Raw genomic sequence first — 25,927 nt, 5'->3', positions numbered from 1 at the left:
CCCGCTGGCGAGAAAGAGACGACCCCCCCCCCCCAGGGTCCCCAGTGAGCCCTGGGCCTGGTGCCTAGGCCAGGTTGGCCCCGGTGACCCCAGGAAGTGACGCCTCTGCCCCAGCTGCCCCTTTCCCCCACCCGGGCATTTTGTCAGACAGGACAGGAGGCAGGGCCCCCCCCCCACACCACTGTCCCCCCTCTCCCCCCAGATGGCGTCACACCTGGCACGGGCTCTGCCCCTAATCCCCTTCCCGGGCGGGCGCATTGTACGGCGGCAGAAAGGAAAGTGACCCGTCAGGCTTTTCCCTATTGTGCCCCGGCCCTCGTGAGCGAGCGGGGCCCAGCACTTTCCAGCGGGAGGCCCCGGGGCTGAGCGCACCACACTGGCTGAGTGGAATGGACAGCTGGCGCCTGGCCCGCCGCGGCCCCCCGTGCCCCGCCCTGGGCTCCCACCCGCTGACTCAGCCCTGGGGCTTGTACACACGCTGCACTCCGCCGGCCGGGCTATAAAAGACCCTCGGAGGCCCCCAGCCCCACAGCGCTACGCTCGCCACGGTGCTCTGCCAGACCAAGTAAGTATCAGGCCACGGACCCCCCCCCCCCGCACCCCATCAGCCGCCCCCGGGAGACCCTCCAGGGGCGCTCTGGGGGCAGCGTGTGCGGGGCAGCTGGGGATTTCAGGGGTGGATCCTGGTGTCAGGGCCTTGCCTATATTCTTGGCCCCCCCACGCCTCCTCACCCCCCCCCACCCTGGCGCAGGATATGGGGAGCTGCCATGAGCCACATCTGCCATGCCCTCCCGCTCGCCACCCCTCGGAGTCACCCTGCTGTTGCCTGAGCGTCCCAGCGGGCGTCACCCCCAGGTGGGGGCCTGCCCGCTGCCCTGCTTTTCAGGTGTGTGGGCAACCCGCGTCCTGGGGGACGTCTGGGCGGCATGGCCCCGGCCACGCTGGGCTCCTGCGAGCCCCATGCCGCAGCCAGACGCCCCTCCTGCCTTGGCCTGGGTGCAGACGGATCCCTGGGGCCCTGTGGCAAAGGGGGCGCCGGGAGGCAGCAGTGCAGGGGGGGGGGGTGGCAGGGCACGGCTGGGGATGAGCCTCGTGGTGTCTGGGCGGGCGAGGGGCATCTTTCCATGGGGGGCCCCGAAGCTCTAGGGGGCAGAGCCCGTGGGGGGATCCAGGTACATTTCTTGGGCCGTCGTCCACCGCCCGGCCGCAGCCTCGTCTGGGGGCCACCGTGGGCAGCAGGAGCCCCCATGCTGGGCCATGATCCTGGGACAGGATGCGGACTCTGGGGGGCTAATCCAGGGGGGCTGGGCTGCTCTGTCTCAGCTCCAATGGCTGCAGTGCCCCCTGCCTGATGGGGGAAGGGCACTGCCTGGGCCCCGGGATGGGGGGAGCCTGTGGGGCTGGACACGATGGGGCCCTGGGGTGAGGGCAGGCTGCTGGCCCTGGAACGGCAGCGGGTGGAGGGAGGCAGGTCTCAGCTGCTGTCCCACCTGTGCGGGAGCCAGTGTCTCGGGAATTTGCCAGCGAGGGGCAGCCCCCCACCCCGCCCCTGCCCCCAGTCCTGGCTGGGAGGGAGGGGCTGTCGCTCTCCCAGCTGGGCGAGGAAAAGGAGGGGTTGGATGTGAGGGGCTGAGAGCACTGGCGGGAGACGGGTGGGCACAATGCAACCTCACTCCCGACCTGCTATTCCCCCTCTGAGCACAAGCAAACCATGGGGCAGGGTGAGCTGTAGGAACCTAGATTGCCCCATGGGCCTTGTGCCCTGCCTTGCCTGGAGCTGTGTTGCTGGGGGCGGGGGGGACAGACCCATACAGCTGGGACAGGGCCCAGGGCCCGTGGGGCTGCCCCAGTGCAGAGGGATCCTCCGGCTGCCCCGGGCTTTGTCTCTGCAGCCGGAGAGCTCCCTATGACCAGCCCGCCGATGGAGACCCTGGGCCAGTTTAAGATCACGGTCTGGGAGGAGGAGAATTTCCAGGGCAAGCACAGTGAGTTCCTGCTGGAGTGTCCCAGCGTCATGGAGCGCAGCTTCCGCAAGATCCGCTCCATCAAGGTGGAGAATGGCCCGTAAGTGCCCCGCCCGTCCCGGCACCCGGGCAGCTTCTCTGCGGCACAGCACGGTTCCCTCCCCGCTCCCGGGCCGTCCCCAAGCCGCCAGGTCGCAGGGCAGCTCTGCGGTGCGGCAGGGAGAGTGGCCCGGGGGCTGGGGCACCGGCCGGGGAGGCAGGACACCTGGGTCCCATCCCCAGTTCTGCCACCGACTCGCCGGGTGACGTTGGGCAAGTCCCTTCCCTGCTCTGTGCCTCGGTTTCTCCCGCTGTGAAGTGGGGAGACTGACTCCCCCGTCTGGGGCGGGGGCTGAGGCTGAGACAATCTGTGTTGGAGGCCCCTCGGCTGCGCGGGGCTAGAGATGGGCTCCCCCCCCCATGCTCCACGGAGGGCAAAGGGCTGATGATCCGGCCATTGCTGGGACAGTCGGAGGAAGCCCAGCCTGGCTCCCTGTGGGGCGCGAGAGCGGCAACGAGCGACGTTTCCAACTCATCCTGCATCCCCGTCAGCAGCAGCCGGGCAGGATGCAAGTAGAGCTCTGCCCCGCCCCGCCCCGGCGGAGGGGCTCCCGGGGTCTTTGCCAGCCCCTGCTTTCCCGGGTGCGCTCCCGCAGACAGGGCTGGGCCGAGAGCAGGCGCCCCGGTGCTGCTGACCCCGGCCCCTCTTTCTCTCCCACAGCTGGGTGGGCTTTGAGTACCCGGAATACCAGGGGCAGCAGTTCATCCTGGAGAAGGGCGACTACCCCCGCTGGGAAGCCTGGAGCGGGAACAGCGGCTACCGGACCGAGCACCTGCTGTCGTTCCGGCCCGTCAAATGTGCCGTGAGTCGGACTCGTGCGCCTGCCAACAGGCGCGCCCGGGACCGTCCCCGTCTCCTGCCATGCTGGCCACGCAGCCGGCACGCTGGGCCCGGGTCCATGGCAGAGCAGGGAGCCCGGGGCCACGGGGACAATGGAACGTCTCACTGGAATCCTGTATCATCTTCGGGCCTGGGAGCTCGGATACGGGGGGTTGGGCGGGGATGGATGGATGGATGGATGGATGGATAGATAGATAGGTAGGTGACACTGTTTGGACTGTGCCAGTCTCCCCCAGAGCAGGGGGGTACCCCGTGGCAAAGGGGCAGCCTGGTGTGGGGCTCCCGTGCCTGCCAGCTGGGGTGGGTGACACGGGGCAGGGCCTCGCCGAGGGACGTTCTGCCCTGCCAGGCTCCGGCCCTATCGCTCCATCGGCAGAGCTGCTGGGGTTTTCAACCCTGGCGTGTCCCCAGGCTCCAGCGCCGCAGCCCGCCCCGGCGTTTTAATAATTTCCAGGCAGATACGCGCCGGCTTTAATAAAGGGGCTGTGATAAGATCACTGCTCGCTGGCAGAGCTGCTCGGCAGAGACGCGCGAGCCGCATCTGGGGAAGAATGAGATTGGGGGAGCGCACCACGTCTCGTGCTGTCCTGGAGATTAACCCCTCCGTGCCCGCCAGCCTGCCAGCCGGCCGGCGCCCAGGCACGGGACTCGCACCAGCCCCGGCTCTCGGCGTCCAACGGCCCAACACAGGCCGTGGCTGTCCGGACCTCCTGCGTCGTCCCAAGGGTTCCTCGGTAGCAGATCCCAGGAGAGGCCTTGGGTGCACGAGGAAGCTGCGGCGTGCAGCGGGGAGCCTGGCATGGGAAAGCCCTAGACGCCCCGCCCCACCCCTCCAGGCCGAGCAGGGAGAGCAACTGTGTTGGCACAGAGACCGCTGGGCATTCGGCCGTCTTCACTCGCCTGGCTTGTGAGGTGCGGCACAGCCGCATGGGGGAGCCGCCGCGTCTGAGTGGCAGGATCGGGCACCAGGGCAAGGCAAGCCCACGGGCATCCTCTGGAGTGAGACAGGGACATGGGCAGCTGGCAGCAGCCTTCCACCGTGCAGCTCCTGGCGCTCTGGGGAACATGCCTCTCCCAGGGGGGCAGAGGACTGGGAGGAGCAGGACACAGGGGGGCGGAGGAGTTGGCTGGAGAGGTTTGCACGGCTGACTTGGTGGGGAATGCACTGGGCTGGCACTCAGGGGAAGCAGGTTCTGGTCCTTGCCCTCGACTGCCGACCCGTGTGGCTCTGGGGGGGTCCCAGCGTCTCGGCTCCCCGGCTGTAAACAGGGACGGCGGCGCTTCATCCGTCTTGTCTCCGGCACTTGTGCTGTGTCTGTGCAGCGCCTGGCGCGATGGGGCCCTTTGCTATTTCCCTCCCCCATCCCGGCCGCCCCGGCCCTGGGCGCCGTTTGCCCTTCCGCACTGGGAGCCGGCGCAGGGCATTCCCAGCCGAGGTTGGTGCTTTCTAGCTAAGGAGGCGGCCGACAAAGAAAGAGCGGGCGTAAGGGGCATCGCTTCTCCCCGCCCGTCCCCCAGGGCACCCCGCTGACCAAGTGGGGTACGGCTGCCTTGCCATGGGGGGTGGGGGTGAAAGGAGAATCAGACCCATGGGGGTGGGGAGCGGGCACAGAGATTTGCCCCTGCACCCTGAGCTGGGGCATGCACAGAGCAGCGCGCCAGGGGAGAGGGGCTGGGCATGGCGGACAGAGGGGGCCGGAGAGGGGGCGAGCGGCGACTTCCAGGGCCCCATCCTGACCGGCCTCCTCCCTGCACAGAACCACAGCGACAGCAAAGTCACCCTCTACGAGGCGGAGAACTTCCAGGGGCGGCCCTTTGAGCTGAGCGACGACTTCCCCTCGCTGCAGGCCATGGGTTGGGGCAACAAAGAGGTGGCTTCTATCAAGGTGAACTCAGGAGCGTAAGTAACCTCCAGCCGTGGGGTCCCCTGGGCTGAGCGAGCCCGGGGCAGCCTGGCCGGTAGGGGGCTAAGCCCCCCCCCCCCCACGCCCACTGGGGTCACTGGCCACCCAGGGCGCACTGCACCTGGCTGGATTGGCTGCTCCGAGTTCATTGCAGCCTCTATGCACCATCCCGGTCCCTGAGCGTGGCTGGGACCTGCGCTGGGAGTGCGGGACAGCGGGCGTGGGGCCGGGCGTTCGCTGGAGGAAGGGCCCATGAATTCAAGGTGGGCCAGCAGAGGCTCAGAGGAGGTTGCCCATTTCTGTTACCCCCCGAGGGAGAAAGCAGGAAACTCCGTAAGGGTGGGGAGAGCATCCCCGGCCCCAGCCCTGCAGTGGGACACGCCCCCGCCCCGCTGGCTCAGGAGGGGCTGCCGGCCGTCCCAGATTGCACGGGGCCAGATGGAGGGTGGCTGGGGGGGGGGACGGACGATGGAGAGCCGTGGGGATGGGCGGGGCAGGCTCTGCCCAGGGCTCTGAGCCGCGGCGGCGCTTTGCCCCCTGCAGATGGGTCGCGTACCAGTACCCAGGATACAGGGGCTACCAGTACGTGCTGGAGCGGGACAAGCAGAACGGCGAGTTCAAGAAGTACACTGACTACAGCACGCAGGCCCACACCAACCAGGTCCAGTCCATCCGCCGCGTCCAGCACTGAGACGGGGGCCGGGCGGCGTTGGCCCCGCCACGGCAGCTCGCCCACCCCGGGGCCTGGAGGGCAAGCGCCCCGTGCCTGCTAGCGAATAAAGGCGTCTCTCAAACAGGGTCAGGCTGCTCGCGTTCTCTGTCTGGGGGGCAGCAAGGACTCCGCTCCCGTGGGCGCTGGGCCTGAGGGGGGGCGTTGCGGGGAAGGGAGCCTCTTTTTCTGGAAAAATAATCCCACTTCTCTGTTGCTGGGACAAAACACAAACTGCTCCGGGGGCGGCGGGAGGTCTTGGTGTGATGCCTCCAACCGGCACCCCCCCCCCAGAGAGAGCGCCCCCCGCTGGCTCCGTGAAGCACCGGCAAACCTTCGGCCTCCTGGCTGGGTTGAAGAGACTGGTGGGCAGGGAAAGGAGCAAATGAAAAGAGAGCTCCCCCCCCCCCGGTCTCTGCAGGAGACACGCTCATCCTTGGCGGAGGCCAAGAGCTCGCGGGACGTTAGGCCAGAGATGAAGGCAGGTGCCTGGAGAATAGGAGCCCTAAAAAAGCCCTGGAGCCTCTGTGCTGACCCTGTCCTGTCCGTGGGTGTGCAATGGAGCGCTGGCTTTGCACACGCACCCATGCAGCTGCATGCACACAGACGCGCACACACGGATCAGCAACACTCAGGCACGGTCAGTCTTTGCTAGCTGAGGGTGCGGCGTTATTTCAGCCACCCACCGGGTAGCCGGGAGGGGCCCCAGGTCAGCACACTCGGCCCCCTTGGGTGCATGAGTTCAGTTCTTCCCTCGCAAATCAATCTGCGAGGAGATCGCCTCCACTTTTCCCTCCCGCCGGAGGGTATTTGCCGAAGACCTGTTGGCCTTTCTGATGGCAAAGCAGTGCAACAACTCAGTGGCCACTCAGCCCCATCCTGGGTAGCGTTGTGCGCCACGCTGTAAATGTCACAACAGCAGGGGCAGGGTCCCCCGTCTCCAAAAAGCACCTGCTCTGAAGGAGAATCCTCTGAGCTGTCAGCAGTATAGAGTCTGACACATAGTGGAGCAGTTCTGAGTGCGGCCAGGAGAGGGCGGTGCGCTGTCTCGCGCTCACACACCGACTGCCCAGCTCATTGCATCCTTAACGTCAAAAATCCCTGTGCCAGACAAACCAGCTTCCTATCGCCCTACACCAACAGCTCAGCCTTTGCCCCTCAGCTGGCGTCCTTGTGTGGGGCCCGGCAGGGGCAGAAGGAACCTTCTGACATAGGAGTGTGGCCATGGGGGGGGGTCTGACCCATGCACGTGTAGCTGAGCCTGTCACAATCCTTCTTGCTCACTCGGTGTCTCTGAAATCACCCGGGCGGTCATTTGTCAACTCATGGTTTTGTGCAGCACCTTGCACGCAGGCGGATAACCTCAGGCCAGGGGCCCCATCCCTGCCCGCTGCCTAGCGAGGGGCTGGGCCCGCGGGTGGCAGGTGAACAAGGGCAGTGAGCCCTGCACGCACGTCCCGCCGGCTGTTGGCACCATCAGCCCTGGCAGAGGGGACGGCGCTGGGTGGGGTAGACAGTCGGGGGCTCTGGGAGGGGGGGGGGGTGTAGACGGTTGGGGTGCTCTGACTGGGGTGGGGGAGAAATAACATTAACAGAGGCAGTTAATGGCCACGTGAACCACGGGGGGAGGGAGGGGGGAATTGGGGTGATTTGTGGGTTGGTTGGGGGTGATTTGTGGGGGCATTTAGGGGCGATTTGTGGGGGTGATTTGTGAGGGGCAGGGGGATTCCCAGGGGGCTTTAGAGCAGGCGGGGGGGGCAGGGGCCCCTCTGGGGACACTCGGGGCTGCATGGGTGGGGGGGGGGCCGTTCCCGGTGTGCGAACATTGAGGGGCGGAGCCCGGCTCCTCGGACAGACCCTGCCCCCCTCGTAATCCCCCCGCCGGGTCAATCCCCCCCCACATAGGGTCCGGGGGGGGGGGCAGTTCTGCGCCCGGCCACGCTGTCACATCCGCAGAGGATCCGGTTCCCAGCCGGCCGGGCTCCGCCTCCCCCCACCGGCCCCTGGGCAGCCGGGTGCCGGGAGCCCCCCTCGGGAGCCCCCATGGATCCTCCTTGGATCCCCCCAGCTCCCTGGCAGAGACCCCCCCCATGGGTTCCTACCCCTCCCCCCATGGCCCAGCCACCGGCCCCCTCTCCCAGCTGACCCCCAGGCAGTACAGAGCCATGCACAGGCAGATACCGGCAGTGCTAGGCACACGTGTTTGCACCCTCGCGTGCAGCGGGGCAGTGCAGTGCTGTGCAGACACACACCTAGGGGTGTGCACACGCGCCCACGGCGTGCTGGAGAAGAACCCAACTCTGGACCAGGGCCCCGCAGATCTCTGGGGCGCCCTCCCCCCGTTTTTTCTCTGCCTCGTCTTGTTATTGTAACGTCCTTGGGGCAGAGATCTGGGCTTGGTCCCTGCCTGGGACGTGTGCGGCACACTTCTGGTGCGGCCCAGAGAATCCTTGAGTTCACACCCGGCCGGGCTGGGGTCAGGACTCCTGGGTTCTCTCCCTGGCTTCGGCACTGACTCACTTTGGGTAAAGTCCTGGCCTCTCTCCCTCCCGGCGCCTCCATCTGTGCAACCAGGGACCCTGAGACAGCACCGAGACGGGTTCAAGACGCTGGAGACGAAGGGGTTTAGGCACCAGCCCTCAGAGGTATTTAGGTACCAGACTCCAGCTGATGCCAATGGGCTTGGGGGCCTCCCTGTTCTCACGGCCCAGAGGGCGAGAACGGCCCCGAATCCCATGGCTCGGGAATCTCTGCCCCCTCCTGGAATGGAAATGCCATTTAGGTTCAACACCCCCAATGGGAACCCCCTCCCCCCCGGCCGTTCCCCAGTGACAGCTGCTGGCTAAGCCCAGCTCCCTGGCCCCACGCACACCCTGCCCCCACTGCTCCTATAAGGAAGTGCCGGGCGGCCTCTCCCCTTCCACAAACACATTCCTGCACAGCCGGTGCTGCGGGCGGCCCACCCTGCCTAGGCAGGTAACACACCGGAGCTGCCCTGCGCCCGGCCAGGGACACGTCAGCCTTCGGCGGCCTGGTCCTTCTCCCCGGCTTCCCTGCTCCCCCCGAGGCAGCACGGCTCCCGCTTCGCTCCCCACGGTGCAGCTGGGTCAGAGGGGCGCCAGGGTCCTGCGCCGGTAGGTGAGAGGCTGCAGCGCCGCTGAGGGACTGGCCTGATATGGGAAGGTGACGCCCAAATTACTTCCCCCCTAGCTCTGCTGATCTCCCCCCCCCACTCCTGATCTTCTGCCCTCTGCTATCCCAGCCCTGGGCCCCCCACACCCCACTGCTCTGCCAACACCCCTCACTGCCAACCTCTAGCCCCCTCCCCAGCCATTTCAGCCCTGGGCTGCCCCCCAGCACTTAGCCAGCTCTGCCGGTGCCCCATCCCGCAGCTCCCCTGCTATCCCAGCTCCGTGTCCCACCCCCCGCAAGCTCTGCACCCCCGGCCCCGCTGGTCCTGAACCCGGCTGTGTGGGGGGCCAAGGACTGACACAGGCGGCGAGGGAGGTCAGGACCCATAGCAGGTATTGGTGCAGCTTTGTTCTCCAGAGCCCTGCTCAGCTCTGCCCTGCACTGGCCCAGGAGCACCTCCCCCAGCACCCCCTGCCCTGCACCCTGGATCAGAGCTGCCCTGCTCACCCACTATGTCCCCCGGGGGGGGGGGAGGACAGTGCCGGCGCAGGCTGCAGCTGTGTGAATGGGCTGCCCTGAGCTGCTCCGGTTCAGCTCCTTGGCTTTCCCTTCGCTGGCTGGCCTGGACTCTCACCCCCTCTGGGTCTAAGCCTGGAGCCCCCGGACCCTTGCCCCATCTCCTTCACCCCACGGCCTGGTCACCGCCAAGCGTTCCAGGCAGGTGCGGGGAAGAAAGAACTAACTGCTCCTCTCCTGCTGGCGTGCAGGTTGGAGCCCGGCTACCCGGGAGCTGGGCTTGGAGCCTGACGCAGAAGCTGGCCCACGAGCTGCCCTGCGGTCCTCAGACCGGACCCCGCCGCACCCTCCGTGTGCCGGGCTTGTTTTCAGTTGCCTGCGGTTGGTTAGGAGGACTCAGGCAGCTAAAGCAAGTCTGGGACGCCCGAGGAGCCCCCGCCGGGCAGGGAAAGCGCCATCCTGAAGGGAAGGAGCCGGGAGGGAGGGCATGGGCTGGGGGCGGACTGGGATGGTGGTGGGGGGAAGGGGAGCGAGCCAATGGTTCTGTACGCTGAGGAGAACACCCCGTCCACCATCGCCAGGCCTCAGCGGATGGGCTTGCTTTCCGCCCTCCCCCCTGCAATCCCCGCTTCAGCTCAGCATGTCCAGTTGTCCTGTCAGCACATTACACTGACCGGGATTTGTGGTCATCACGTTGCCCAGGCCTTTCCGGCTTCCCACCCTGGGACACCCACCCCCGGCCTTGGATTCTGGGACAAGAGGGGGCCTGCCTGGATGGCTCACGGGGGCGAGGGACTGGGATACGCTGTGGACTCTCATGCCATGCTCTCTCTAATCTGGCTGAGCATCTGCACCGAGCCTCTGACGTCCTCTCCCCCGTCTGTGTCATGGCTGTTTAGACTGTCAGCTCTGCCGGGCAGGGACCTGGCCTGTGGTTTGAGCAGGGGAGCAGTGTAAATAATCAAGATAGTCCCACCCATCCAGCATGGCTGTAGGCGCTAATCTCTCCTCCCCACTGCCTGACTGAAGGATGGCTTAGGCAGCTCTGCGGCACTGTTCCCTTGTGCACACCCCTTGCCACGGGGATGACGTTCTGCACACTTCAGGCAGTGTGGCCGGGAGTGGGAAAGGTGCTGTTCACCCCAGCATTTCTGCACAGCAATTTGGGCAGGAGGGGAGAGAGCTCGGAGCTGCATAACCTCCCGGCTCGCTCCATACTGGTATGTATTTGCAGTTCTATTGTTCACCACTGGAGGGCTCTGTGTGCTGGACAGTGGGCCAGAGAGGGCGCAGTCCCTGGTAAACAATGGAGACACAGCTGGAATTCAAGCTGTGTAGGAGTCTGTTGGTGTCTACAGCTTATAGCTGTTTTCTTTAATAAATGCTTCCGGTTTAAGAAAGCCTGTGATTCCATGTCTGGGAGGAAAGGGCGTGGGATATGGGGCCTTTTACCTCTAGGGAACTGGTTCCAGTCTGGCCCAGCTCAAGGCTCTGGCTGGCTTGGGGAGTTGGGGGATGGGATATGGGCCTTTTACCTCTAGGACACTGGTTTGCATCTGTTCCAGACTAGTAGTGCCTGAACTCAGAGACACGACACAAGACTATAACAATTCTTGGCATAACTGGCTGTTTATAGACAGGGAAAATCGCAGCAATGAACCATTCAAATCTGGGTACCAAAAAACGGGACCAATCTCTGCCTAACTCATTTCCAAGCTCTTGAAGGGCACAGACTTCCTTGTTACCACCTATTTAGAAAGAAGGCAGAGGTTTTATTAGAATTGTAAACCCTTTCCCCGCGCTTGCCTGCATTTCAATCTGATTCACATCTGTGCAAAGCGAGAGTAAAGTGCTACCCAATAAAACTGGCTCCCTCCCCCTCTCCCCCCCACTTTGCACAGGGTTGAATAACTGCACCAGGAACAGGAGAGGGAGAATCCAGCCCAGGCAGGTTTTCATGATCTTTGCTTGGGTGTCTCTGGGTTGGAACAAGTGGAGACGCCCAGACACCCAGAGAGATGGATTCAACCAGATGTTTCATTTCTTTAGGAACCAGGCAGCTCTCTCAGCCCCCGATGGGACAGGACAGGAACAACGAAAACTATAATGTGACAGGAATAAACTGAATGTCTGAGTCAGTATGAACCGCTGTGGGCCTGATCCCTTGATGCGACCCCTGGCCACGCCGGTTTGTAGCCGTGGTAAAGCTCGCCCGTGCCCCCCGGGAATAGCCCCAGTAAAGGCCGCCTCCTCCACAGGCACAGAGCTCTGTCCCCCCCCCAATCCCCTGGACGCCCCAGCACAGGGCGTTCCTGGGTAGGAGGGGACATGGCTGGGGAGATCCTGTGTCCAGGCTAATCCATGGCGGCTGCAAGTTCTGTAGGGACCACCGTGGTTGGCCGCAAACCGCCACCCCGTGGCTCCTGGCCTGGACTCTGCATAGGGCTGTAGTGCTGGAAGGGACCCCCTGGGTCACCCGTCCAGTCCTGCTAGTGCAGGCAGCCCCGTCCCACGGCTCGAGGGCCCCAGGGGGTGTACAAGGGTAATGGGAACAGAACGGGCGCAGCAGTGAGGGGGGGGGGAGTGTAACACTGGGGGCGGGGCAGGTAGGAACATGAAAACATTAGAAGGGCCGCACTGGGTCAGCCCACGGCCCATCCAGCCCCGTGTCCTGTCCTCCCGCCGTGGCCAGCGCCAGGGGCTGCAGCGGGAATGAACAGAGCAGGGAATCATCGCGTGATCCGTCCCCTCACCCATTCCCAGGCTTCTGGCCAGCAGAGGCTAGGGACACTTCAACTGGAAAGGGTGAATGTGATGATGAGAATGGCGGGAAGGGGGAGGGGACGAGTGTGACACGGTGGGGAGTGGAATATGAGGAGGAAAGTGTGGCAGGGCGGGGGTGAGTGTGACAGGGCAGGGGTGAGTGTGACAGTGAACAGGTGAATGTGATGGGGAGAGGTGAGTGTGGCAGAGTGGGGGGAGAGACTGATGGGACAGGGGTGAGTGTTACAAAGCAGGGAGTGAGTTTAATGGTGTGGAGGCGAGTGGGCAGTTCAGGAGTGACTGTGACTGGGGGGGTTGAGTGTGACTGGGTAGGGTGAGTGTGACAGTGAACAGGTGAATGTGATGGGGAGAGGTGAGTGTGTCAGGGCGGGGCGACCACGGACACGATCGCATTCTTTGCACCGTCTATCCGGGGCCGCGGGGCTCAGCGCGGGGGGGGGGGGGTCCTGGAGTGGGGCCGGGGAGGGGTCCAGGGAGGTCCGGGGATCAGGGAGTTCCGAGGGGACGGGGTCCGAGGGTGCCCGGGGGTCGGGGTCTGGGGATGCCCGGGGGCCCGGGGGAGCCGGCAGAGAGGGGGTCCAGGAGGGGGCCGGGGGTGCGCGGGGGCCGGGGATGTCCGGGGGGCGGGGGTTCCCGGGGGTGCCCGGGGGGCGGGGTCCGGGGGTGCCCGGGGGGGGGGGGCTGGGTCCGCGCCCCGCTCCCAGCTGTTTGCCGGCTGAGGAGGCAGGAGGCGCCCGCGCCTGGCTCCATAGAAACGCGCCGGGGGGGCCGCGCCGAAAGTCTGATGCGGGCCCGATAGGGGGGGCGGGGGCGGGGGCGGGATCGCGGCTTTAATCACCGCGCCCGCTCTGCAGAGGAAATTGCAGCCGCCCGGGCCCCGCGCCCCTCGCAAGTTGCCTGGAAACTGCCCCCCCCCCCCGCCTCCCCGCGCCCGGCCCGCTGCCATTTATCCCCCACCCGCCGCTGCCCTGATAAAGTGCAACAATAATAGTAATAACCGCGCCGGGTAATAAACCTGCCGCCGGGCCGCTCCCAGCTGCCATGAGACACGGCGCCGGAGCCCAGCCGCTGCTGCTCAGCATGTACCTGCCAGGTACGGGCCCTGCCGCCCGCGGGAGCCGGGGGGACCGGGCCCAGGAGCCCCCGACGGCCGCCCCGGGGCCCGCCGCACGCCTGGGCGCCGCCCTCCCTGCGGGGACCCGGCCTGAAGGCACGGGGATGGGCCCCGCGTCTTCTCGCCCGCCCCGGCTCGCCCCCTGGCTCTGTGACTCCCAGCCCGCCGCTCGCCCAGCCCAGCCCAGCCCGGCCCGGCTCCCTCGCCTCTTCCTGCCCGCCTGCCCGCCAGCCGCGCCCCCCTCCCGGCGGCGGACTTTTTAATCCCAATTTGCAGCGCTCCGGGCTCCGTCGGAAATCGGATTTCCTTTTTCCTGGACGCGTTTCCTGGCTTCGTCGCGGCCCCGCGCAGGGGGCTGGGGACCGGGCAGGGCTTTAAAAGCCGCCCAGCGGGCGCTGGGCAGAGGCAAAACGCCTCCCCGGCGCGCTGGGAAGCGGCCGGGCGGCGCGGACTAACGCGCTTCCTTCTCTGCTCCAGATCCAGTCGGAGAGCCCCTGTTCAAGGAGGGAAAGAGCCAGGCCTGGGGCTCGCTCAGCCCCGGGGTGCAGAAAGGTAAGGGCGCAATTTCTGTCCTGCCCTCGGCGGGACCCACCTCGGCCCGGGCCAACTCCGAGCGTTTACACGGCGCTTCGCAGCGTTTACACGGCGCTTCGCAGCCCGTCTGGGATTTGGCGTGTCTTTCGCGCAGCCTTGCCCGGGGCAGGAGAGGGACCCCGGGCACGCAGGCCAGGCTGGAAATGCCCGGGAGACACCCCAGCCCTTTTGGGGGGCCGTGGAGGGGGGAATAACGAAGCAGGCGGGCGGGATCCCTCTCCTGCCCCCGGGGATATTGCAGGGGGCGGGGGATGGACGCTTTTCAGTCCCGGGAATCGAGTTCCGCGGCATCTGTGCGCCGCGTCCCCCGGGTGTGGGGCAGGGACCCAGAGACCCGGGTTTCCCCTCAGCTGCGGCACCCTGCTCCGTTTGCGCCCCGGACTTCGCGGGTTTCCACAGCTGGGGCGGTAATTCGACGTTCCCGCGCCAGAGAAACCCCGCAGAAATACTGGAAGCAAACGGAGGGAAACTCCCCTCTTCCCCCCCCCGCCACCCTGCACCCCGAAAATCCCCCGCGCGGGCTGCGGAGAGGGTGAGGCCAGGATCCGGCCGAACTGGAATCCGAATTGGCCACGAATGCCGGGGCGCTTAGCGCAGAGCCGCCGCGCCGGGCGCGGAGCAGGGCCGCTCTGGGGTTTGCCGCGATCATTTCGATTCGATCGTTGCAAAACTCGGGGCGAAATAAACTTTCGATGCAGAGGTTTAGGGGGAGGCTGGAGGCAAAACGCCCAGGAGCTGCCGCCAGCCGGGCTCGATTCGAGCCGGATTCTGGGGCTCCCAGACACAGACACAGACACAGACGGGCTATTTCTGTGTCTCTGGCGTCCCGCCGATCGCCAACGAAACCCCAGGAATGGAGCCGCACGATCCAGCTCCTGTGGCAAGGGGCAGCTCATTGCGAAGTCAGGGATCAGATCGAACCATAAACACCCAGGGGAAACCCGCGCACCCCGAAGCCGCCCCGCCCGGCGGACCCCGCTCCCTGCCCAGCGCCGGCCGCTTGCGAACCCGAGCTCTGGCCAGAAACTGCACCGCAGGCTCGGCACGCACGGTCCCTGCCCCGGGCGCGTGTGGGTCCGGGGTTTCTAGCCCGCGGTTCTTGTAGCCCGATGTCGGGGTTCGCCGAGCCGAGCCGGAGTAAAAAGGCACCGGAGGCGCAGATTTCAAGCAAGGAAAAGATCAAACAGCGCGTCCGGGCCCCGGCGAGAGCCGGCCCAGACCCGGCGCGGCTCAGTTCCACGGCGGGGGAGTCTCTGCTCCGCTCAGATGTTCTTAAAACGGTTTCGGGGTGAATCGTTGTAGCCGGGCCCTGCTTTTAGCACAGCGCCGCCCCCCAAATAAACACGAACGAGGGGAGGCCGGAGCAGCCCGAACCGCGAACCCGAGAGGAGGAAACCCCGAATTGTTCGGCACACGCTTGATAAAGAAACTCGGGTCGTTAATCCGGGGTACCTGGCCCTGACTGATGCTGGGTTCGTTCCTTTGATTTCCGTTCAACACACACACACACTCACTCACACACGCACACACACGCGCACACACTCACACACACACGCTCACACACACACCCCGATATGCGTGTCCGGACCGTTACGCATTGCACACAACGAAATAGGGGCGCTATCTGCATTTACGGACCAGTTGTGGTCTCGCAGCGCCCGCCGCAGGTCTGAGACCTGCACCTAGCCCCGGGGATGAACACAGAGCCCCGGGGATGAATGAACACAGAGCCCCGGCGCGGCGCAGAGGAAACACAGCCCTGTGCGTTGGGTGCAGGAAATGCACGATCCGCGCATCTTTCTTCACCGCACGATTCCTTTGTGCCGGTTTCCGTCTCTGTCCTCCCCGGGCTGCGCTCCCTGCCCGGGCAGCACCGGAGGCAGTGATGGGTTTAGCTAGTCTGGGGAGTCACCCACGGGCCATTCGGTTGCCAGCGCCCCAACCCCAGAGGCCACTTTGAAAGGTCTCCCTGGCGTCTGGCGAAGGACAAAGCCAGAGATTAGGAATGCCTCTTCCAGGGGACTGCAGTGACTAGGGTGGGTCTGTCTGTCTGTCTCGCAGACACCCCTCTGTCCCTCAGTTTCCCCATGACTGACTGGGGTCGGGGAGCTGCCATGGTCCAGCGCCTCCCAGGAGGAGGGTTTATCTGATGCTGTGTGTGTGGTGGTGGTGGTGGTGGTGAGGGGGGGGGGGGGACGATACTGCAGCGTCCATCCGACTGCAGCCCGGAGCCGCAGCCTTTCCCAGACGGGTGGTTTTGGGTGCGGTTCGTTTGAACCCAGGTTCAGACGATCCGAGACACGTCGGGCTGGAAGGGACGCCAGGAGGCAGGATCAACTAACCCTGGACCATCCCTGACCCGGGTTTGTCCAGCCTGTCCCAGGGACCCGCCTCGGAGCCTGCCCCTGGACTTCGCTCCCCGGAGAGTTGGAAAGATTTCCCCCTCAGTCTTCCTCGCTAGATGAAGCCCCTTCCTTCATGCCCTGCCTTCAGCGGAGGTGGAGAACAGCCGGTCCCCGTCCTCTGGGTAACAGCCCTTCCCGGCTCTGGCCTGCTCACACTTGCTCGGGACTTTCCCGCTGTTCCCTGTCACAAGGGCCGGGGCTGGACTAGCTGGACCGCTCCAGCTCTCTTCCAGTCCTACCACTCTGAGACGCCAGAGAGAGCCCAGGGGGCCATGAGAGGAGAACGAAGAGCTCTGCCGGGGACAGGGGCAGGGTGGCGGTTGCAGAGGGGGAGGCTATTGCCCTGGCGTGCAGGGACTGTACACAGAGAGGATCTTTCACAGTCTGCCCGTCTTCGGGGCGTCTCAGCCCCCTCACACCCGCCACGCCACGGCCCAGCTCTCAGACGTGCAGAGGAAGGGGATGCTCCCAGAGGTGCATGGGCATCCGTGTTGAACGGATCTGCCAGGGAGCAAGCAGGGGCAGATCCGCATTGGTTTCCGCGGAGAGGACAGGACAAGGGGGACGTGCAGACATATGTAGACTAACGACTGGGCTGGAGCAGGGGGACCTGGAAGTTCTTTTCACCCTGTCTCATGACACCAGGCCAAGAGGCCATTCAATACAAGGGGGAAAATCCAAAACAGATCGAAGACAAACTGTTCACCCAGTGCGCACTTAGCCAGTGGAACTCACTGCCACAAGACAGCCGTGCAGCTGAAGGCTTAGCGGGATTTTTTTTTTTTAAGACAAAGGCTGGTTGCTATGGGATGATTTATAGAAGAGAGAGACTCCCCCGAGCCGTTACAGTGAATATTACAAAAATTAACAAGGGCACCCTGTGGGTGACAGGATATCGGGCAAGATGGACCCCTGCTCTAATCCACTCTGGCCATGCCTGTGCAGTGTAACCCCCTCTTCCCAATGTGACTCTTTAAGGGAGCCAGAGTTCCTGCTGACCCTGTAATTCTGGCTCCGGGTTGCCATTCCCGCCAGAGGACAATCCAAACCAGTCATATATATATATATAGATACCTGCTGCTTCAAAAGGCTGATTCTCAAAGATGCGGAAAATTATGAGTGAAATTGATGGGAAGGAAAATTTTAGACAGAAGAACGTGGGTGAAAATGGGGAGCTCTGTAAGAAGAGTTTACTCGATGGTCAAAAAGCCACGATTCCACAAGTGAGAAAGGACAACTTTGGCTGAAAGCCCATCCTGGTTCAGTGAAGTGAAGGCAGCGGTTAGAAATAAAAAAAGCAATATCTAACACATGGGGAAAAGAGGAAATAGATAGCAATCCATATAAATTAGAAGTAGTGAAGTGTAGAAAATTGATAAAGGAAGCTGAAGACGGCAGGGAAAAATTCATGGCTGGCAGGCTGAGGACAGTAAGGAGTTTTAAAAATATATTACGAACGAAAGAAATCTTAGTAATGATATAGGCTCATTGCTAGATGGTGAAATTATTAATGATGCAGAAAAGGCACAAGTGTTCAATAAATATTTATGTTCTATATTTGGAAAGAATCAGGCTGATGTACTTGTATCACATGAGGAAGATGAAGTACTTCCAGTCCATTAGTAACTCAGGAGGATGTTAAACAACATCCATTAGGGATAAGTATTTTTAAATCAGCAGGCCCAAATAACTTGCACCCAAGAGTCTTAAAAGAGTTGGCCAAGGAGCTCTCTGGCTAGCTCATCTTAATTGTTTATAACTTTTGGAAAACAAGGGAGATTTCGGATGACTGGAAAAGTGCTAATCTTGTGCCAGGATTCGAAAATGGAAAGTTAAAGGTAGGCTAGGTAGCCGGACACCAGTCCCGGGGGAAACCAGTGGCATTCAGTTGATAAAGAAATAACCGATCGGAATATAATTAATGAAGCCAGCGCAGTGTTATGGAAAATAGGCCTTGTCAAACAAACCTGGTTTCAGGCTTTGATGAGCGAGCCAGCCAGGCTGAAAGAGGTAACTGCGTACACAGAATCTGTACTGACTTTGGTAAGGCGTTTGACGTAGTGCCACATGACAGACTGCTTAAAAAAATCAGCAGGGTGCGAGATCAGCGGGGCACACGTTAAACGCACCAGGAACTGGCTGATTTCAGAAAGCTGTTGTCAATGAGGAGCCGTCCTGGAACGGGTGGAGGGGCTGTTCAGTGTGTGCTCTAGGCACACGCCGTGCAGAGGTAACTAGGTGACATTCAACGACCCGTGGCATACAGGCGGTCAGAGGAGATGATCTAATAGTTGGGTCCCATCTGGCCTTAAACTCTATTACTCTGGGAAAACCCTGTCACAGCTCAGGGGCCCACGTGCTAGGCGCTGGACAGACAAGGAGGAAAGAGGGCCGGCAGCTCACAATCTGTCCAGTTTTTGCCTCTCCAGATGCTTGAGGTTTCCTTAAGAGGATTTAAATACGCACCACAGATAACCCCTGCGTGCAGCCGGAGGGCTGCCTATAACCCACTGCCAGTGGGCCGGGCATTTCTAACCCTCAGCTCCCCTCTCCCCAGGGCTGCCCCACCCCCTTCCAACGCGCGTGCACCAGACAGGCCGACGGGCTGGGGTAGCATTTGGCACCAAAGCAGCGATCTCTGCTTGCCACGCCCGTCTCTGGGAAAGCCTCCTGGCAAGGAGAGGGAGATGGCTGGGAGCTGCCCCCCCAGGCAAGGTTGGGGGGCTCCATGTTTGACATGGGAATGGGCAAAGCCCGAGAAACTGGACAGTGCAACCCTCCTGCCCTGGCCCCCGGAGCTGGCCTGGAGGGTCCGAGAGGCATTTTCCATCACTATCACCCGTGTGCTCCAGCCCATCCCTCCCTACCCCCTGCTCAGGCTGTCCCACGGATGCTACAGAGGGCCAGGAGCCAGGAGGGCAAAGCTGCATTTTGGGGGGAAGGGTTGCGGAGGGTTACACCTTCCTCTGACTGTGTCCCACGTTAGCCCCTGAACGGGACAGGACGTGGGGCTGGCGGGGCCAGGGCTCTGCTACAGCCTCATGCCTGCCCCTGGTCCAGCAAGAACTCCTGGCCCAAGTTCCTCCCGGGTGTAACCGCCCCTGGCTTCAGTGCCTATGTCCCTAAGGATCAATTTGGCCCCGTCAGTCCAAGCAGCCTGGCCTGGGGTTTTCTCGTCTGCTGAGCTGTGTGCCCCGTAGACCCCCATCCCCTGCCTGGGCCCCCCCTTCCTGTGCAGAGGGGGGTGGAGATCAGTGAAGCGGAATCATAGAAGGGACCCAGAGAGGCGTCAAGTCCAGCCCTCCCCCCCCCGTGCGCCGAGGCAAGACCAAGTAAAGCCCTGCCAGGTGGCCCTATCTCCTGCACCCCAGGGGTGTCTGCTGGTGGGAGGGCTGCGTATTGTCCCCCCACTTCTGGGCACCGCTTTAACCAGCTTCAGTAAATTGCAGGGGGTTCTGGGTGAAGTGACGAGCAGTCTCCAATGGGGGAGAGCAGGGAGTGTGTTGGGGAGGGCAGGCGGGATCCGTGGGGCTGAACCACTGTCTGCTCCATGAGCTGAATTTGGGGTGATTCTGTGAGAGAAGCCGCACTGGCCTTCCCACCAGCTCACCCCCCGGCTCCTGCCCACCCACGGGGGGATTCCTCCCCCAGTGGGGGCAGCTAAGGACGAGCGAGGCCCCGCGCACAGCTGTCTGCTCTGGTTCTCCGTGAGCCTGGGCAGCAGATGAGTGCTCCGCTCCTGGGCCTGGAGAGGACAGGGCAGGCGCCCGTGGTGGTGGGCAGGGGTAGAGGCCGGGGGACCTGGCTCAGGGGTTGGGGTTGGTTCTTTTCGGAGCTGGGTCTCCTTGCCCCTCGGCAGGGCACTGCTGTTTGCCATGGAGAGTTGAATCATAGAATCATAGGGTTGGAAGGGACCTCAGGAGGTCACTAGTCCAACCCCCTGCTCAGAGCAGGACTAACCTCAGCTAAACCATCCCAGCCAGGGCTTTGTCAAGCCACAGCTTAAAAACCTCACAGCCCTGCTCTGAGCGTCCTGCTCGCCCCAGGAGCTGAGCGCAGAGCCCCGCAGGCAGCCGGGAGCGCTGTGTGTGTAACCAGGCTGCTGGTCAGGAGAGAACAACACAACCCGCCCCGGAGATGCGGAACCATTTGCAGTTCTCTGAGGAGATGCTTGCAAATCCCAGTTCCCACACACAGACACACCTGTGCACCGACCTGCCACCCAGCTAGGGGCCCTAGACATCCCATTTGCACACACGTCACACGCACACACACACACACACACACACACATCACATGCACACACACACATATCATCACACATGCACACATCCAATACACACACATCCATCACACATGCATGCACACATCCTTCACATGCACACATATATCACACAGACACATCCACACACAGAGACACCTGTGCACCGGCCTGCCACCCAGCTAGGGGCCCTAGACATCCCATGCACACACATATCACACACACACACACACACATACGTCACATGCACACATATACATCCATCACACGCACATGTCCATTTCTCACACACACACATCATCATACACATGCACACATCCATCACTCATACACACACACATCCTTCACATGCACACATATATCACACACACCAATCACACACACACACCTATCCATCACACACACACACACATGCACATCCATCTCTCTCTCTCACACACACACACATTCATCACACACAGTCGTCTCACACACACACACAGCCGTCTCACACACACACACACACACACATTAATAAACCCAGTTCCTGAGCCCCTTTCTCTCTTTCACTCAGTTCTGCCTCAGCGAAGATCCCCATTGAATTCAACTGGCATCTAGCCTCTGTCTGTCTGTTACTGTCCCTGCAGTGTCTGACCCCGCACGAGGGTCCAGCTAGAAATAAGTCACCATCCCTCTCTTCCTTCCCTGCCAGTAGGAGAAGACCCGTGACCGGTTACAGTAGCTTTGGTTTCTTTGTGTGGCGGGGCAGGTCCGTGCGAAGAACCGACAACGGGGAAGCGAGGTCACAGAAATGAGACTGGCATTCACTTCGCAACCTGGGGTCTCTTCTCTCCTGTGGCAGGGAGTTCCGCCGTCTAGGCCAGTGTTTCCCACACGGGGGCTCGCTGATGGGTCGCAGGCCCTGGGCAGAGGGAAGCCCTGGAGGTAGGGGATGCTAGAGAGCGAGCCCGCCCTGCACTCACCTGTCCTGCAGGGCCGGGCCCGACTCCCTGCGCTGGGGTGGGGGGTCACTCTGGTTAGGTTTACGCCCGGAGCAGGGAGCTGGGCTCAGCCCTGCAGGACAGAGCCCCTGGTGTGAGCTGCGTGAGTGGCACGCTCGCTCTCCATTCTGCCAGGGCCTGCCCTCTGCGCCGGGCAGCATTCGGGCCGTGGGGCTGGGGCAGAGGCGCCCTCGCGGAAGGGCCAGGAGCAGAAGGACGCAGGCCTAGGATTTTGGCACACACGGGTATGTTAGGCGTACACACACAGGGGTATGTTGCACACACACACACACATGGTTATTTTACACATGTACACCCAGCATGTTACACACACATGAGTATGTTACACACACACGGGGACAGCCGGGTATGTTACACGCACACACACAGGACCACACGGTGTGTTACATGTACACAGCACAGCCAGGTACGTTACACACTCATGCACACCTGGTATGTTACACACACACATGGGCACACATAGGTCTGTTACACACACATATGTTACACAGACGCCGGTATGTTACACGCACAGGGGCACACGTGTATGTTACACACTAGGCACGCACGGCTATGGTACACGCACACACACAAGGACAGATGGGTGTGTTATACACACACACAGGCATGTTACATATACACAGACGGACGTGTTGTCCACACAAACGGGTATGTTACAGGGGTCGTTTTGTTTGACTGCAGTAAAAACAGAGCCACTTCTACTGTGGTGTGCGACCCCCCCGCCGCAGCCCCGTTGGTGCTGAGTTATTGGCCAGCTCTGTGCTCAGGGTCCGTCTTGCATCGCATTTGTGTACAGCGCTGGCGGGGGGAGGGAGGAAGCAGGGGTCCAGCTGGGGGGCTCAGCGCTACCCCCATAGCAATGCTAATAGTATTTGTTGTCTGCGGTGTATTTGTAGCACCCAGAAGAAGAGAGAGACGAGGCGGGGGAGGGAATATCTTTCACTGGACCAAGCTCCGTGGGGTGAGAGCCCAGCTTTAGCTCTGCTGGGCTGGGAAAGGTGGTCCCAGCGGCACAGGTAAGTGCCGGGGGGAGCAGAGGCTTCGCCTACGTCGTTGGCACGTCCAGGAAGGGCCCAGGCAGGGTAGGGCGGCTGTTAACACCTCTGCAGGCATAGGGTTAGTGGGTTACAGATGGTTGTGATAAGCCAGAAATCCAGGGTCTTTGGTCACCGTCCAGCAGCGTTATGGACCTCATCTCCCGGGCGCGGCTTTTCACCTTCGCGGGCGAGGCCTGACAGAGGGTGATGGTGCTGGGACGTGTTCGCCCGCAGGGGACGGGGTGCGCTTCTCCATCACGTCTCTCCACTGCTACGATGAACAACACCCCCCCCAGTCCCCAGCACCCCTTTCCAGAGCCCTAGAGCCTGCCCCCCCTGCCTGCTCTGCACCCCAGCCAGCGCTGCGCTGCGTTCCCCAGCAACGGCCGCGGGGCGAAGCCAGGCCATCCGGCGGCTCTGGCATGGACACGCCCGGGAAACCGATAAAAGAAGAAAGCACCCGACCACCCGCAGGGCAGCGCTTGTCACAAGGCCGTGACTTCCAGGAGCTAAAGGCACTTCGCTAGACACTGAACGCCATGGGCTGGCCAGAGACACTGGCTTCCCGGCTCAGCACAACGCTCTGCTACTGGCTAGCCCCCTCTTCTTGTCCTGTGCCAGCAGAGCGTCCCCGGGACGGGTCCTTTAGTGTGTGCACGGCATGTGCGAAACCATCTGCTCCACCTGCCTTTCGCTGTGACGCTGGGAGTCCCTTTCCCGGCCCCGAGGACGGGCTCTCTGGTGGCTGTAAAGCTTCTCTCCCCTCAACAGATGCTCACCTGTCTCCGGCACCTTGCCTCCCTAATCGTATTGGTGGCGTCATATCTTTCCCTCCATGGGGGGACAGCATGTTCCCGGGGATGGGGGGACGTGTTTGGCTGGGACCCGGCAGCCCAGGGGCTTCGGGCACTGACCCCTCTGCTACAGGGCCCTGGTGAACCGGGCTCAGCGTCTTGGGGCAGACGAGGCGGGTGAGCCCTTTCACCACAGGAATCTACCGAGGGAAGCACCAAGGGCTCAGGCAATCGTCTGCCCAGCCCGTGCCGGGAACGCTGGGCCTGGGCACAGCTGGGGGGGTCCCAGCCGGCGCGGGGCAGCTCTCCAGACGTGCGGGAGCAGGGCGTGGGGGGGAGGAGGGCTTGTCACGCCCCGCCCCCAGCCGGGCTGTAGAAATCCAGTGTTAATCATCACTGTGGTGCCCCATGTTTCCATAGCGCATCCAGGAACCTTGGGGCTCAGGGCCACTGCCCTGGATGGGTGCGAGCCCCGGGGGCTGTGGAGGGGCAGGGTGGAGTGGCAGGGCTGTCTGCCCCAGAGGAAAGGCACCGGGTGGCAGGCTGGGACCCCCCCCCCTCCGTGCCAAGGCAGGGCATGGCCTCTCTGACCCCCTGTCCCTTGGCCCCGCAGGCAGCGGGCAGATCCAGCTGTGGCAGTTCCTCCTGGAGCTGCTGTCGGACCGCGCCAACCTGCACTGCATCGCCTGGGAGGGCACCAACGGGGAGTTCAAGCTGGTCGACCCGGACGAGGTGGCGCGGCGCTGGGGCGAGCGGAAGAGCAAGCCCAACATGAACTACGACAAGCTGAGCCGCGCCCTGCGCTACTACTACGACAAGAGCATCATGACCAAGGTGCACGGCAAGCGCTACGCCTACAAGTTCGACTTCCAGGGCCTGGCGCAGGTCTGCCAGCCCGCTGCGCCCGACCACACCCTCTACAAGCTGCAGGGCAACCTGGCGCCTCTGCCCTTCCCGGGCATCTCCAAACTCAACCTCATGGCCTCGGGCGTGGCGCCCGCCAGCTTCTCCTACTGGCCGGGCTCCGCGCCCGCCCTCTATCCCGGCCACGGCCTGCAGCCCTCCCCCCCCTTCGGCGCCATGGCCGCCTCCCACACCCACTACCACTAGCGCCCGCCGGGACGTGCTGGGCGGGGGGCTGGGGGAGGGGTGTGCACGATGGGGTCAGCCTCCCTTCGGGTTCCACTCCCAGAGGCCCCCTTTTGGCTCTGTGGCCCTTTCGGGGGAGGGGGGATTTCCTGAGTAGGTGTCCGGACCCCCTAAGGGTGGGTCCCCCTCTCCTACCCCTCCCCTGGAACCCCTGCCCGCCTCACCCTAGCCCCCGAGGATAGGCAAGGAGGCCAAGCCAGGGTTCCCGGCAATGCCAGCAGGGCCCAGGGGGGCGAGGTTCTCGTGGGGCAGTATCTGGGGGGTGGGGTGGGGAAGGTGGCCGAGCTGCAGGTGACTGGAGGCCCCCGTCCCAGCATCTCTCCAGCCCAGTCCAGCCCCTCTGTCTGCCGCGGGGAGAGGCGTTGCCCAAACACCAACTCTCATGCTTCAGGGCAGGAGCCAGGCCCTGGGGTCAGGAGGAAATCTCCTCCTCCACCCCCCAGGCAGTTAAGTGCCTGTCAGAAGATTCATGCCTGCCTCTGAAGCAGCTGGCCCGGGGCACCGTCAGAGGCGGGAGACCAGCTAGATGGGCCCATGGGTCTCATCCAGGGCAGCAGGGCAGGGGGCGTCAGGAAACCAGGTTGGGTGGGTCTGTAACTGGCTGCAGTTCAAACACCAGCGGGTGGGGTGGAGGCTGCTCGGGACAGATGGGCGAGGGGTGGGGGGAGTTGGAAGGGACCGGGAGGACGTGGGGACTCGGTGCCGTCCTCTGCGTAATGAAGTGAGAGTGGCTGGCATGGACTGGGCAGTGCGAGGAGGCTGCCGGGTCGGTGCCAGAGCTCCTTGGGCCCTGCTGGGATTTCAGTAGCCCCACGGCGCGGGCCCCCTTGTCTCTGACACCTAACTGCAGGCGGCACGGCTTTGCTGCTCTCCCCCAGACACACTCGCATCCAATAAAGGCTGCAGCCCTCCTGCTGCTTTGGCTTGTGGTACGCACGTGAGCCCTGCTGAGCGGAGAGGCTCCCAGCTACCTACAGGGGAAGGAGGGATCAGTGGGAGGACGGGGGAGCCCTGGGATTCAGGGGGGCAGCTCGTGTTTCCTCCCTGCTGCCGTTTTCAGAGCAGAGGCCACGTGACAGGTTTCTGGTGCGACGAGCAGGGCAGTGGAACAACTGAAGGGGAGACCGGCCCCTCCATTGAATTGCCCCGGGCTCAGCAGGCATGGTGGAGTGTGTGTGGGGGGGTCAGGACTGGGGGGTGCATGTGTGATGCTGCCATGTTCAATAAACTGGAGCGTGACTTTACTGCCGAGGCTCGGTCTGCGGATGCAAGGTGGGCGCCCTACATGGCCGCAGTGACTGGAGCGTTTCCTGGGGGGAGGCGTGCCCCCGAGCCCCTTTGCTTTGGAGGCTCCTGCTGATGTCTGAGCGGGTGGGGTGAGGAAACGGACCCATGGAGGTGCCACTTGGAGCCAGCCTCACACTCCTGCGGTCCTGGGGTCTGGAGAGGCAGGTCCTGCCCCACCTCGGCGCCCGGCCTCTGGAGCTGGGTTCCCAGTGGAAAATAAGGAATTAACCCTCTGGGCATTTGGACACAGATAATGGAGCAGAGTCAGGGCCGCTGCCCGGCTGCGCATTGAAACCAGTCACAGTAACGGCAGGCACGGAACCGGCCCTCCTGCT

At 63.1% G+C, this 25,927-nt stretch overlaps 2 protein-coding genes across 2 annotated transcripts; both read left to right on the top strand.

Moving 5' to 3' along the window:
* The first annotated feature begins 1,907 nt into the window (after positions 1-1,907).
* On the top strand, positions 1,908-5,500 carry CRYBA2 (crystallin beta A2). Its single transcript, XM_067570078.1, has 4 exons — positions 1,908-2,065; positions 2,726-2,867; positions 4,663-4,805; positions 5,353-5,500. Exons 1-4 carry the CDS (start codon positions 1,908-1,910, stop codon positions 5,498-5,500), a joined length of 591 nt encoding a protein of 196 aa, XP_067426179.1.
* Positions 5,501-13,508: 8,008 nt separating this feature from the next.
* On the top strand, positions 13,509-25,533 carry FEV (FEV transcription factor, ETS family member). The gene is made up of 2 exons (XM_067570088.1): positions 13,509-13,616; positions 23,770-25,533. The coding sequence occupies exon 2, from the start codon at positions 23,928-23,930 to the stop codon at positions 24,264-24,266; it is 339 nt and encodes a 112-aa protein (XP_067426189.1). The 5' UTR covers positions 13,509-13,616; positions 23,770-23,927; the 3' UTR covers positions 24,267-25,533.
* The last annotated feature ends 394 nt before the right edge of the window (positions 25,534-25,927 follow it).

Source organism: Emydura macquarii, unplaced genomic scaffold (genome assembly GCF_026122565.2).
Source record: "Emydura macquarii macquarii isolate MOO-44397 ecotype Brisbane River unplaced genomic scaffold, CSIRO-AGI_Emac_v2 contig_2988, whole genome shotgun sequence".
In the NCBI taxonomy this organism is placed as follows: domain Eukaryota; kingdom Metazoa; phylum Chordata; order Testudines; family Chelidae; genus Emydura; species Emydura macquarii.
Note: the sequence above shows the minus strand (reverse complement) of the source record. Positions and strands in the feature narration are given on the sequence as shown.